Raw genomic sequence first — 14,978 nt, 5'->3', positions numbered from 1 at the left:
CTGCAATGACCACATTCTTATCAATAAGGTTGCTTATGTTTATGAGTAATTGTTTTATATATCTGGGGGCTCGGGTATTTGGCGCATAGACATTTATAATAGTTAGCTCTTCCTGGTGGATAGACCCTGTGATTATTATATAATGCCCTTCTTCATCTCTTGTTACAGCCTTTAATTTAAAGTCTAGTTTGTCTGATATAAGTATGGCTACTCCAGCTTTCTTTTGGCTTCCAGGAGCATGATAAATAGTTCTCCATCCCCTCACTCTCAATCTAAAGGTGTCCTCAGATCTAAAATGAGTCTCTTGTAGACAGCAAATAGATGGGTCTTGTTTTTTTATCCATTCTGATACCCTATGTCTTTTAGTTGGCGCATTTAATCCATTTACATTCAGTGTTATTATAGAAAGATATGGGTTTAGAGTCATTGTGATGTCTGTATGTTTTATGCTTGTAGTGATGTCTCTGGTACTTTGTCTCACAGGATCCCCCTTAGGATCTCTTGTAGGGCTGGTTTCGTGGTGACAAATTCCTTCAGTTTTTGTTTGTTTGGGAAGACCTTTATCTCTCCTTCTATTCTAAATGACAGACTTGCTGGATAAAGGATTCTCGGCTGCATATTTTTTCTGTTTAGCACACTGTAGATATCGTGCCAAGCCTTTCTGGCCTGCCAAGTTTCAAAGGAGAGATCAGTCACGAGTCTTATAGGTCTCCCTTTATAAGTGAGGACACGTTTATCCCTTGCTGCTTTCAGAATTTTCTCTTTATCCTTGTATTTTGCCAGTTTCACTATGATATGTCGTGCAGAAGATCGATTCAAGTTACGTCTGAAGGGAGTTCTCTGTGCCTCTTGGATTTCAATGCCTTTTTCCTTCCCCAGTTCAGGGAAGTTCTCAGCTATAATTTGTTCAAGTACCCCTTCAGCACCTTTCCCTCTCTCTTCCTCCTCTGGGATACCAATTATGCGTATATTATTTTTTTTTTAGTGTATCACTTAGTTCTCTAATTTTCCCCTCATACTCCTGGATTTTTTTATCTCTCTTTCTTTCAGCTTCCTCTTTCTCCATAACTTTATCTTCTAGTTCACCTATTCTCTCCTCTGCCTCTTCAAGCCGAGCCATCGTGGATTCCATTTTGTTTTGCATTTCGTTTAAAGCGTTTTTCAACTCCTCGTGACTGTTCCTTAGTCCCTCGATCTTTGTGGCAAGAGATTCTCTGCTGTCCTGTATACTGTTTTCAAGCCCAGCGATTAATCTTATGACTATTATTCTAAATTCACTTTCTGTTATATTATTTAAATCCTTTTTGATCAGTTCATTAGCTGTTGTTATTTCCTGGAGATTCTTCTGAGGGGAATTCTTCCGTTTGGTCATTTTGGAGAGTCCCTTGTGTGGTGAGGACCTGCAGTGCACTTCCCCTGTGCTGTGGTGTATAACTGGAGTTAGTGGGCGGGGCCGCAGTCCGACCCGATGTCTGCCCCCAGCCCACTGCTGGGGCCACAGTCAGACTGGTGTGTGCCTTCTCTTCCCCTCTCCTAGGGGCGGGATTCACTGTGGGGTGGCGTGGCCCGTCTGGGCTACTTGCACACTGCCAGGCTTGTGTTGCTGGGGATCTGGCGTATTAGCTGGGGTGGGTAGGCAAGGTGCACGGGGGGGGGGTGGAGGGGCAGGCTTAGCTCGCTTCTCCTTAGGTGATCCACTCCAGGAGGAGCCCTGTGGCAGCGGGAGGGAGTCAGATCCGCTGCCGGAGGTTTGGCTCCGCAGAAGCACAGAGTTGGGTGTTTGCGCGGAGCAAGCAAGTTCCCTGGCAGGAACTGGTTCCCTTTGGGATTTTGGCTGGGGGATGGGCGGGGGAGATGGCGCTGGCGCCTTTGTTCCCCACCAAACTGAGCTCTGCCGTCCGGGGGCTCAGCAGCTCTCCCTCCCTTTGTCCTCCAGCCTTCCCGCTTTCCGAGCAGAGCTGTTAACTTATGACCTCCCAGATGCTAAGTTGCGCTTGCTGTCGGAACACAGTCTGTCCGGCCCCTCCGCTTTTGCCAGCCAGACTCGGGGGCTCCGCTTGGCCGGCGAGCCGCCCCTCCGCCCCGGCTCCCTCCCGCCAGTCCGTGGAGCGCGCACCGCCTCGCCGCCCTTCCTACCCTCTTCCGTGGGCCTCTCGTCTGCGCTTGACTCCGGAGACTCCCTTCTGCTAATCCTCTGGCGGTTTTCTGGGTTCTTTAGGCAGGTGTAGGTGGAATCTAAGTGATCGGTAGGACGCGTTGTGAGCCCCGCGTCCTCCTACGCCGCCATCTTCCCCTAGCTGGAAGAAACTCTTAAGACAAGGCTGCTTCTTCTTCTTCTTCGTCTTCTTCTTCATCTTCTTCTTCTTTTCTTCTTTTTTTTTTAAGTAAGTTGTTGATTCCAATTGTAAGCTCCGTTCTATTTTTGTTTCTTGCACTGAATCTTTTGAAAAAAATTTTATAGACAAGGTGGCTTTAAAATCTCTTCATCTGATCCTCAAATTTTGTGATAGTGGCACCATGATCTCTCTGAAGAAGAAAAGAGAAACTCAGAGAAGTCATGTCCAGTGCTCTTTTCTCAAAGCTGCAAAGTGACAGAACTGGGATCTGAACCCTGTGTCTGGGTGTCTACATTCTTCTATCACAGTTGCACTTCTTGGTGCTCCCCACTTCCCATACTAGATATGACTGTATCTGTTTTTGGATGTGGGGGTATGCCTCCTAATCAGTTTCACATCTGAATCAAGAACTGGGTTGTGTGAATGTCAGGAGAAAGGGGGGCTGAATGCTCTTGTGGTCTCGCACGCTGTCTCTGCCAGGCACAGTGAGAGGGAAGGTTACAGTTTGTGGCCCATCCCACTAGTTTCTCTCCATCATTAAAGCTCCACCATGGGAGTCCGTGAGTGGGGATGAGGTGAAGGAGCAAGCCTACACTGGCTGACTTTGACACTGAGTCACCACCATGGGGTGGCTGTGGCAGGATCAGGGGATCAGGGCACAGGATGTGTTGTGTTAGGCTCCTTAGAGTAATATAGGTCAGAGCCTGTTTTTAGCCTTCAGGTTGAATAAGGAAAGGCAAAAGCAGAATATATAAGAAGGCATGTAAATTCATCCACCATTCAATTTAAAGGAGAGCTTGTTCCCACTGGAAGATAGAGTTTTACTGACAGCTTGCCTTGTGTTGCTCATCAGATTCCATCACCTGCTTCTCCTATTCGTGACAGCATTTAGGTGGTGGGATGATGGCATTGGGGGATTTCTCGGCATTGACTGATCTTTGAGTTTTACATTGTCTTATCCCTTCCGTCTGCAGCATTGTTACAGAAAGACAAGTTGTGAGTGGAGTTTAGGACTGCCCTCAGTTTCTGTAAAGGTCTCATAAAACCTCAAATAAAATTATGAGCTGAGTATGTGTAGCTGTTTATTTCATTACAAAAACCTGAGTGTAAATGCTGCTGGTAGCCAAATGTCCAGTGAAGAAAGTCATTATCCCATGAGCGTCTTCAAGATACACAGTAATTGTTTTCAGTGTAGAGCTTATTGCAGTTTCCCTATTGCCACATGGAAGTTACCTTACTAAAAGTTACCTGACCTAGTTGAGTCAATTAATTAATAAGCCTTTATTTCACTCCTCTGTTGCCCTTGTAACACATCAGGGTCTTAAAAAAATGTGGTCTGGTAAAATTTCTTCTTTTGCTTCTATTTGCAAGATTTAATATATAATGTGCTTTTGCAGATCTGATGGCAAGAGATTGGCTAGCTTCCATACTCATTTAAAAATCACTATTGGGGCCTCTGCTGGAGGGGTTTTCGACTCACCATCTCTAATCTGCCCTTCTGAAAGATTTAGTGACCAGATGTCCAGGATCAGTGAGGAAGATCTTGCCTGCCAGAGTCAATATTTTTCCCCTACCATCCTGCTGGCCCAGGGATTTGAAAATCCCTATCAAGAGTAGCTAACTGTGGATGTCTCTAGCAGAAGTATCGCTAACCAGATTCTAGGTTACTAGACTAACCCAATTCTAATATATTTAAAGCTCCTTTGACATTTTCATATTTATAAATTCTTTTTATCAACTTTCTTTTTTTAAAATACTTTTTCTGTTCTTTCATTTCTCCTCTTGTCTTTGACTTTGTTTTTTCCCACTCACAGAGATCTTTCTTTAATTTTTTTTAATGTTTATTTTTGAGAGAGAGAGAAAGAGAGAGAGAGAGTCAGAGACAGAATGTGAGTGGGAGAGGGACATAGAGTGAGGGAGACACAGAATCTGAAGCAGGATCCAGGCTCTGAGCTTTCAGCACAGAGCCCAATACTGGGCTAGAACTCACGAGCCACGAGATCATGACCTGAGCTAACGTTGAACGCTTAATCGACTGAGCCACCCAGGCAGCCCACCGAGATATTTCTACCATGATTCCATTTTGCTGTTGATTTCTCCGTTTGCCTGATATAACCTTGCCAAGTAAGTAGCCTTGGAACTTGAAGTGTGATACTTAGACCACCAGCACCAGGGTCATCTGCAAGCCTTTTAAAAATGCAGGGAGATACGGGGAGATATTGGTCAAAGAATACAACACTTCAGTTATGCAAGATGAATAATTTCTGGAGATCAAATGTGCAGTTATGTGACTATAGTTATCAATACTATATTGTACACTTGTAATTTGTAAGAGGGGAGATCTTAAGTGTTCTCACTGCATGCATACGCACATGTGCACACACACATGAGAAAATGGCACCTATATGAGGTGATGGATATGTTAATTAGCTTGATTTTGCTTTTCTTCATAATGTCTACCATACATCAAAACATCAAGTTGTATACCTTAAATATACACAATTTTCACATGTCAGTTACAACTCAATAAAGCTAAAAAAAAAAAAAAAAAGATAGAGATGCTCGGGGGGCCTGGGTGGCTCAGTCAATTGAGTGTCCAACTTCGACTCTGGTCATGATCTCGCGGTTGCTGAGTTCAAGCCCCGCGTCGGGCTCTGTGCTGACAGCTCAGAGCCTGGATGGAGCCTGGTTCGGATTCTGTATCTCCCTCTCTCTATCCCTCCCCCACTTGCACTCTGTCTGTCTGTCTCTCTGTCTCTCTCAAAAACATAAACATTAAAAAAATTTAAAAACAGAAAAAGAGAGATGCAGGACCTCAGTTCTCTAAATTTATTGATTTTGAACGTGTGCTTTCACAAGATCTTCAGATGACACGTATATATGTCAAAGTCTGAGAAGCTCTGCTTCTGTGTGGCCTTGCAAACTCAGTTTCTCTTAGCAACTGGGACACAGAGGGGACAGTTACCAAATATTTTTCACTTTGTTGGTGTCCTGGGGCAACCACTGACACTTGCAATCGGGGAATGGAGTGAAAAAATTGCGCAGCTGGGTTGGAACCATGTTCTCAAGACAAGCGGTCCTGCCAGGGCACTGGATAAGTGGATTATCTGCTGATTTTCATTATCTGCACCAATCTGGTACTCCCGTCTCTCATACTTTCACAGCAAGGCAATGAAGCCACTGCAGGTTGAAGCTTCATTTCAAATGAGAAAAAAGTGTCACTTCAGAGCAAGAGACCACAGAATGGTGGGGAGACAAACAGATGTCTCAATTTCAACTACATGTACTAAGTGACACATTTCACAAGGCAACCAGATGCTCCATTTCATCCGTGTAACCGTTATTCCCCATGAGACGGGTAAGTGGGTGAGCGAGCCCCACAGCTCCAGGACTGGCGAGTGCCTAATGTGACAGCCTCGTCATGGGAAGCACTGGGTTCATCTTTTTTTTTTTTCAAATTACCATAACAGTTTCAGTAGTCATATATCTACATTTTCACCAACTACAGAAGTTCAACAGAAATTGACCATGACAGTGCATCTCAAACTTTAATATGAAGTTTAAAGGCATATGAATCTCCTGGGGATCTTGGTAAAAGTGCAGATTCTGATTCTGCAGGTTTGAGATGGGGCCCAGAAGAATAAGCTTCTCTTGTTTAAAGCCATCAAATTTATAGTAATTGGTTATAGCAACCATAAGAAACTAATACACCTTGTATTAATTTTATTTAATGGATCTGTATTATCCTTGGCTGCTAACTATATCCCAAGTCTCTGAGAGGTTCTGCATTTCTAACAGGGTCCCAGGTGATTCTGACGCTGCACTTTGAGTAGTAAGGATCCATGGTAAGCTCTTACCTTTTCTTCCCCAAATAGGAATTTCAAACTGGGGAACAATTAGCATTTTCAAATGCAACGCTACTTGGGCTACTTTTCTGTTTCAGAATGAGCTTAGGAAGTTTATTAAGATTTGGGAGAGTCATTGTAGTGGTGCATTTTCTTTTTTTAAAATTAGACTTCATATCTCTTGCTACCGTAGATTCATCCAGAACAGAAAGACAAAGTGCATCAGCCTTCAGTCTCTTTTGGCTCTAATCCATCCAGCATACTGTCACCAACATAATCTTCTTGAAACACTGCTTTCACCATGTCACTTCTCTGCTCAAGAATTTATAGTCATTTCTTATTTCCTATTGGATCAAGTCGAAATTCATCTGCCAGGCTTTCAAGGACTCTCATAACTTGGCTTCACTCTATTTATTCAGTCTCATTTTCTTCTGCTCAGCCAGAACTCTCCCTGTCAGTCAGGCCTGCCTCTGTGTCCCTCCCTTCCATCAGCAGATCATGCTATGCTATGGCTCACCCGAATTGAATCATGCTATTTCCATAGCAGAGCTCTAGGGCCAAATGACCAGTGACACTGCCTCTCACTTTTTCTGATCACAAGGATTGTATTTTTCTTTGAATTTCAATGGTCAAACAATTCAGCACTTCTTTATAACTTACAAACAATACATTTTTGCAGATGTAAACAGTCAAGATGAGGTTGGATTAGGGTGGGCCCTAAATGTAGGGAGTGGTGTCCTTAGAATAAGAGAAAACACACAGAGACACAAACAGGGAAGAAGGCCATGTGAAGACAGAGGCAGGGATTGGAGTGATATTGTCACAAGCCAAGGAATGCTGGGGTCTGCTCTGGAAGAGGCAAGGAAGGACCTTTCTCTAGATCCTTTGGAGGGAGTGTGGCCCTACAAACACCTTGATTTTGGCATTCTGGCCTTTAGAATTGTGGGATAATAAGCGTCTGTTGTTTAAAGCCATCAGATTTATGCTAATTTGTTACAGCAACCATAAGAAACTAATAAACCTTATATTAATTTTTATTTAATGGGTCTGTGTTAGCCTTGGCTGTTTAAGTATATCCCAAGTCTCTAGAGAATAGGGACCCCTGTGCTCTTCTAATATCCTCTATAATGCTTTACATGGGGCTAAAATAGGAAAGTAAAAGTATCAGTTGCTTTATTTTTTCTCATTTCACTTTTTGTTGTTGTTGAATATGGCATACATACTATAAGGTGCAAAGATCTTAAGTGTGTACAGCTTGATAGTGTACAAGAAAGTAAACTCACTTACAGAATCACTACCCAGATCAAGCTTATAGAATCACTACCCAGATTCACAGCACCCAGAAGCCTCTCCTGTGCCTTCTACTTAGAGCACTTCATCACAACACATTAGTTTTGTTTTTGAATTTCATTTTTATGTTAATTAATTAATTAATTAATTCATTTATTTATTTGAGTGAGAGAGTGGAGAGAGAGAATCTCAAGCAGGCTCCATGCTCAGCACAGAGACCGATGTGGGGCTTGATATCACGACCATTAAGATCATGACCTGAGCCAAAATCAAGAGTCTGAAGCTCAACCAACTGAGCCACCTAAGCACCCCTTGAACTTTATATAAATAAAATCATACGAAGGCTTCTTTCCATCAATACTGTACTATGGGATTCATTCATATTGCTGTGTGTAGCGGTTATATTTTTTCATTAAATGACTCTATCACCATTTATTCATTCTGTTCTTGAAGTTTATTTGAGTTGATTCCAGTATATGATAATGTCGATATAAACATACCTGTACCGTATCTTAGTGCACATGTAAATACTGAGGTATATACTGGTGGGCCTGTCCCTACGAGTGGATTGCTGAGTAGGGTTCATCCGGGTTGCCAGGACTTTGTTCCTGTTTATTTCAGTATTCCATTCTTATGACTATACTTGTTTATTTGTTCACCTGTTGATGGACACTTAAATTGTTTCCAGTATGAAACTCTTGCAAATAAAAATGTATGAATATTCATTTTTTTGTGAACACTTTTTTCATTTCTCTTGGATATGCGATATCTAGAAGTGGAATTGCTAGATCATACTAACATGTATTTATAAGAAACTATCCAAATGTTTTCCAAAGAAGTTATATACCATGTTATACTCCTACCAACAAAGGGTGAGGATTTTAATAGCTGCACATCCTCACCAACACTTGTATTGTCAGTTTTCCTAGTTTTAAGCATTTGAGTGTGTGGTGAAATAATATGTCATCGTGGTTTTAACTTAATTTCCCTAAATGATCAGTTATATTGAGCCTCTATTTATCTGTTTATCAGGCATTTATATAGACTCTTTTGTAAAATGTCTACTAAATCTTTTGCCCATTAGTTTATTTGGTTGTTCATCCTTTTATTGTTAATTTATCAGAGCTCTTTTATTTATTTTTTATTTTGTAAGTTATTTTATTTTTTATTTTGTTAAAATTTTTTAATTGTTTTATTTACTATACAATAACAGTATGTTAACATATAGTGTTATATTAGTTTCAGGTGTACAATATAGTGATACAACAATTCTATACATCATTCAGGGCTCATCACAAGTGAACTCCTTAATCCCCATCACCTGTTTCACCCATCACCCCCAGTTGCCTCCCCTCTAGTAGCTATCTGTTTGTTCTCTATAATTAAAAGTCTGTTTCTTGGTTTGCCTCACTCTTTTTTTTTTCTTCCTTTATTTTGTTTCTTAAATTACACATATGAGTAAAATCATATGATATTTGTCTTTCTCTGACTAGCCTATATCACTTAGCATTATACTCCTTGGCTCCATGTGTATTGTGGCAAATGGCAAGATTTCATTCCTTTTTATGGTTAAATAATACTCTAATATATATATATATATATATATATAATAGAATGGTGGTATATATATATATGTATATATGTATATATATATATCACCTATTCTTTATCCATTTATATACCAATGGGTGTGCTTGGGCTACTTCCATAATTTGGCTATTGTAAATAATGCTGCAATAAACATAAGGTTGCATATATCGTTTTGAATTAGTGTTTTTGTATTCTTTGGGTAAACACCCAATAGTGTGATACTGGGTCATAGGGTAGTTCTCTTTTTAATTTTTTGAAGAACCTCCATACTGTTCTCCACAGTGGCTGTAGAAATTTGCATTCTTACCAAGAGTGCCCAAGGGTTCCTTTTTCTCCATATCCTCACCAACACTTATTGTTTCTTGTGTTTTTAATTTTAGCCATTCTGACAGGTATGAGATGATATCTCATTGTAGTTTTGATTTGCATTTCCCTGAGGATGAGTGATGTTGAGCATCTTTTCATGTCTATTGGCCATCTGGATGTCTTCCCTGGAGAAATATGTGTTCATGTTTTCTGCCCATTTTTAATTGGATTATTTGTTTTTTGGTTGTTGAGTTGTATAAGTTTTTTGTGGATCTTGGATATTAACCCTTTATCAGATGTCATTTGAAAATATCTTCTCCCATTTAGTAGACTCTATTTTAGTTTTGCTGATTATTTCCTTCACTGTTCAAAGGCTTTTTATTTTGAGGTAGTCCCAATAATTTATTTTTGCTTTTTTTCCCCTTCGCCTCAGGAGATATATCTAAAAAGATGTTGCTATGATCAATGTCAGAGAAATTACTTCCTATGTTCTCTTCTAGGATATTTATTGTTTCAAGTCTCACATTTCGGTTCTTAATTAGGTCCATTTTGAGTTTATTTTTGTGTACGGTGTAAGAAAGTGGTCCAGTTTCATTCTTTTGCATGAAACTGTCCAGTTTTCCCAGTGCCATTTGTAGAAGAGAGAGGTTTTTTTCCCCATTACATATTCTTGCCTCTTTTGTTGAAGATTAATTGACCATATAATTGTGGGTTTGTTTCTGGCTTTCCAACCTGTTCTATTTATCCATGTGTCTATTTTTGTGCCAGTACCATACTGTTTTGATTACTAGAGCTTTGTAGTATAACTTAAAGCCTGGAATTGTGATACCTCCAGCTATGTTTTCTTTTTCTTTTTTTTTTTTTCTTTTTTTTTTTCAAGAGAATATTAAATAGTTTATTGATTACACATGATAATGGACGATACACAAGCTTTAATCCCATCTATAATTTTATCTGATACCATAATTCAATTTAGATATATTGCATAGGATGTGCCAACAATCATATTAATAACCAAATAAACTCCACGACTTTGCTTGGGTGACCCTTTTAACGGTGAACTCCAGGTCACAACACATTAACTGTCAGTTCAACCACACCAATGTTTGTGGAGACAATGGCTTCTGTGCCCAAGCAGGTTGCAAATAAATTTCAAATGGAACCTGGCATCACCCTGATGGAATTCTAACTTCACACTGTTGGGGTAGTTTACCAAGATGGCTTCAGAGTAGACTAACTTTACACAGCACATTTAAAAAAAGACACATTTATTCAGCGTCATGATCAGACTATTACATTTAGCAATCAACAGCATGGGTGCAAAAAAAAAATCTACATTAAAACCCTTTGTTGGAATGCTTTACACTTTCCACAGAACAGAAACTAAAATAACCTGTTATACAATTAGTCACAAATACAGTCCTCGAGTTTTTTGCCCATACACATGAGTATTGTCTAAAACATGTCTTCTTTGTAGCAGCTAGGCCCTGCCACCACTGTGCTTGGCTGAGTTCACAAATCTGTTGTAACCTGTAGCTTCCCTGTCACTTCTCTGGCTCTCCTCTCCTGCTAAGCTTTGTTTCCTGGCAGTAATTAAAACCTTCTGCCACTGCCATAGCTACTGCTGCTGCTGGAACCGCCATAGCCACCTTGGTTTCGTGGTTTGGCAAAGTATTGACCTCCACCACCATAGGGGCCAGAGCTTCTGCCTCCAAAATTTCCTCCTTTCATGGGTCCAAAATTTGAAGATTGATTGTTGTAATTGCCAAAATCATTATAGCTTCCACCACCTCCAAAGTTGCTTCCATCGTTACCAAATCCGTTATAGCCATCCCCACTGCCACCATATCCACCACCACCTCGACTGCCGCCAAAGCCACCTCGCCCACTGAAGTTTCCTCCACGGCCAAAGTTGTCATTCCCACCAAAACCACCTCCACGACCACCACCGAAGTTCCCAGAACCACTTCGACCTCTTTGGCTGGAAGAAGCACTAGCCATCTCTTGCTTAGATAAAGCTTTCCTTACTTCACAGTTGTGGCCGTTCACAGTATGGTATTTTTGAATGACAATCTTGTCTACAGAGTCATGGTCGTCAAAGGTCACAAAAGCAAAGCCTCTCTTTTTGCCACTGCCTCGGTCAGTCATGATTTCAATCACTTCAATTTTCCCATACTGTTCAAAATAATCTCTTAGATGATGTTCTTCGGTGTCTTCTTTAATGCCACCGACAAAAATCTTTTTCACAGTTAAGTAGGCACCAGGTCTTTGAGAATCTTCTCTCGAGACAGCCCTCTTTGGTTCCACAACTCTTCCATCCACCTTGTGTGGCCTTGCATTCATGGCTGCATCCACCTCTTCCACAGTGGCATAGGTGACAAACCCAAAGCCTCTGGAGCGCTTGGTGTTTGGATCTCTCATTACCACACAGTCTGTAAGCGTTCCCCATTGCTCAAAATGGCTCCTCAGACTCTCATCGGTTGTTTCAAAGCTCAAACCTCCAATGAAAAGCTTCCGCAGCTGTTCAGGCTCTTTGGGAGACTCTGACTTAGACATGACGGTGGTGGGAGGGGAGACTTTCACGATGCTTACTCGGCGGCGTCCACGGGCAGAAAGCTATGTTTTCTTTTTCAACCTTGTTTTGGCCATTCAGGGTTTTTTGTGGTTCCATACAAATTTTAAGATTATTTGTTCTAGTTCTGTGAAAAAAGCTGTTGGTATCTTGATGGAGATTACATTAAATCTGTAGATTGCTTTGGATTGTGTGGATATTTTAACAATATTTATTCTTACAATCCATGAGCATGGAATATCTTTCCATTTGTTTATGTGGTCTTCAATTTCTTTCAGCAGTGTTTTATAGTTTACTGAGTATAGGTCTTTCACCTCTTTGGCTAAGTTTATTCCTAGGTATTTTATTATTTTTGGAGCAATTATAGATGAGATTGTTTTCTTAATTTCTCTTTCTGCTGCTTCACTATTAGTGTATAGAAATGCAACAGGTTTTTGCACATCAATTTTGTATCCTGTGACTTTACTGAATTCATTTATCAGTGCTAGTAGTTTTTGGTGGTCTTTAAGGTTTTCCATATGTAGTATCATATCATCTGCAAATAGTGAAAGTTTTATTCCTTTCTTACCAACTTTGATGTCTTTTATTCCCTTTTCTTGTCTGATTGCTGTTCCTAGGACTTCCAGTACTATGTTGAATAAAAGTGGTGACAGTGGACATCCTTGTCTTTTTCCTGATCTTAGGGAGAAAGCTCTTAGTTTTTCACCAATGAATATGATGTTTGCTGTGGGTTTTTAATACATGAGTTCTTTTAGATATTCAGGATCCAATCTTTCTCCAAGCATATGTATATTGCAAGTCTATGGCTTGCCTTTTAATTTTCTCAGTCATATCTTTCAAAGAGCAAAAGTTCGTAATTTTGATGAAATGCAATTTACCATTTCTTGCCTTTATGATTTATATTTTTTGCATTCTATCTTAGAAATCATTACCTACCTGAAGATTATGAAGATTTTCTTTTATATTTTCTTCTAGAAGGTTTATAGAAGGTTTATTTAGATCTCTGTATGAATTTGAGTTTATTTATGTGCATGGCAGAGGATAGAGTCATTCATTTATGTTTGTCTGATATATATGTGTATCATATATCTCCAGTTTTTCCAGAAACATTTGTTGAAAAGACTATCTTTCATTATTAAATTACCTTGACACCTTTGTTGGAAATTGACTGACTACACGTATGGGTCTATTTTTAGAGTTTCTGTTCTGTTCCACTGATCTATATATATGTCTATTCTCACACAATACCACATTCTCTTTATTACTATAGCTTTATAATAAGTCTTGAAATCAGGTAGTATAAGCCCTTCTTCTCCAAGATAATTTTGGCTATGCTTTCTTGTGAATTTCCATATAAATTTTAGAATCAGCTTGTTAATTTATATAAAATAACCTCCTGGGATTTTGATTTTGATTTCATTAAATCCATAGATTAATTTGCATACAATTGACATCTTACAAAATCTCTTCCATTCCATAGAACATAATACATCTCTGGTCTCACTTAGATTTTAAAAAGTTTCCCTTTGCAATGTTTTATAGTATAACAGTATTGTATTTAAATTTATTCCTAGACATTTTGCATTTTTTGATGGCACTGCTAAGAGCATTGTTTGATAATTTTATTTTTCAATTATCTGATATTCTTAGGTAGAAATGTAATTATTTCTGTATATTGATATTGTGTCTTAAGATCTTGCTAAGTTCACTTGTTAGTTCTAAGGGCATATAGATTCCTTAGGATTTTCCATTCATGCAAACAAGTTGTCTGATAATAAACACAGTTTTATTTTTTCTTTGTAATCTTTATACTTTTGTTTCCTTTGCTTGATTAATTTCTCAGTCTAAATCCAACTAATCAAGGAATAGAAGTTGTGAGAGCAGATATCCTTTCTTTGTTTTGATTTTAGAGGGAAAGCATTCATTTTTGTACCATTAAATATGAATAGGTGTTAATTTTTGTCAAATGATTTTTCTATATTTATTGAGGTGATCATATAACTTAAATTCTCATAATGTAGTGAGGTACATTGATTGATGAACTATAAATGTTCATTATTGAGATCATCTGTATTGATCATGCTTTATTTTATTTTTTATATACTGCTGGACTTGATATGCAACCATATTGTTGAGGAATTTTGTACTTATGATCTTGAACTATGTTGGTTTTCTTGTATCGATTTAAAGAAATTTTTTTAATGTTTATTTATTTTTGAGAGAGAGAGAGAGAGAGAGAGAGCACACATGCACAAGTGGGGGAGGGGCAGAGACAGAGGGAGACTCAGAATCTGAAGCAGGCTCCAGGCTCTGAGGTGTCAGCACAGAGCCTGACATGGGGCTTGAAACCTAAACCATGAGATCATGACCTGAGCTGAAGTCGGTTGCTTAACTGACTGAACCACCTAGGTGCCCCTTCTTGTATCAATTTTGTGAGGTTTGGCATCAGCATACTGAGCTTATACGATGAATTGGTAGTCTTCATTCCTCTTACATTTTATGAAAGAGCAGGTTTAAGTTCAGTATTATTTCTTTCTTAAATAGTTGATAGAACTTACCACTGAAACTATATCGGCCTTGAATTTTTCTTGTGGGAGGGTTTTAAATGACAACTTCAATTTTAAAAATAAATATTAAGCTATTCAGATTTTGTATTTGTGCTTGGTTGATTTTAGAAAGTTGTGTTTCTCAAAGAATTTGTACATTTCATTTAAGTCATAAAATTTGTTAGCATAGTATTGTTCAATATATTGTCCTAGTGTCTGCAAGATGGTGTAGCAAATTTCCTGCTTTTATTACTCATATCGGTAATTTGTTCTCTCTCTTCTCCCCCACTCCCTCCACCTGTGTGTGTATGTGTGTGTGTGTGTGTGTGTGTGTGTGTGTGTCTATAAGCCTTGCTAGAGATTTGTCATTTTCATGAAATGTTTTAAAGTTTATTTATTTATTTTGAGAGAGAGAGAGAGAGAGAGAGAGAGAGAGAAAGTACATTTGTGCTTGAGTGGTACAGGGGGCAGGCAGAGAAAGAGGGAGAGAGAG

General features: G+C 39.3%; 1 protein-coding gene across 1 annotated transcript; it reads right to left on the bottom strand.

The window, feature by feature from the left end:
- Nucleotides 1–10,248: 10,248 nt before the first annotated feature.
- LOC125918970 (heterogeneous nuclear ribonucleoprotein A1-like) lies at nt 10,249–11,943 on the bottom strand. The gene has a single exon (XM_049625298.1). The coding sequence runs from the start codon at nt 11,921–11,923 to the stop codon at nt 10,961–10,963; it is 963 nt and encodes a 320-aa protein (XP_049481255.1). The 5' UTR covers nt 11,924–11,943; the 3' UTR covers nt 10,249–10,960.
- Between the last annotated feature and the right edge of the window lie 3,035 nt (nt 11,944–14,978).

Source organism: Panthera uncia, chromosome B4, assembly GCF_023721935.1.
Source record: "Panthera uncia isolate 11264 chromosome B4, Puncia_PCG_1.0, whole genome shotgun sequence".
NCBI lineage: Eukaryota > Metazoa > Chordata > Mammalia > Carnivora > Felidae > Panthera > Panthera uncia.
Note: the sequence above shows the minus strand (reverse complement) of the source record. Positions and strands in the feature narration are given on the sequence as shown.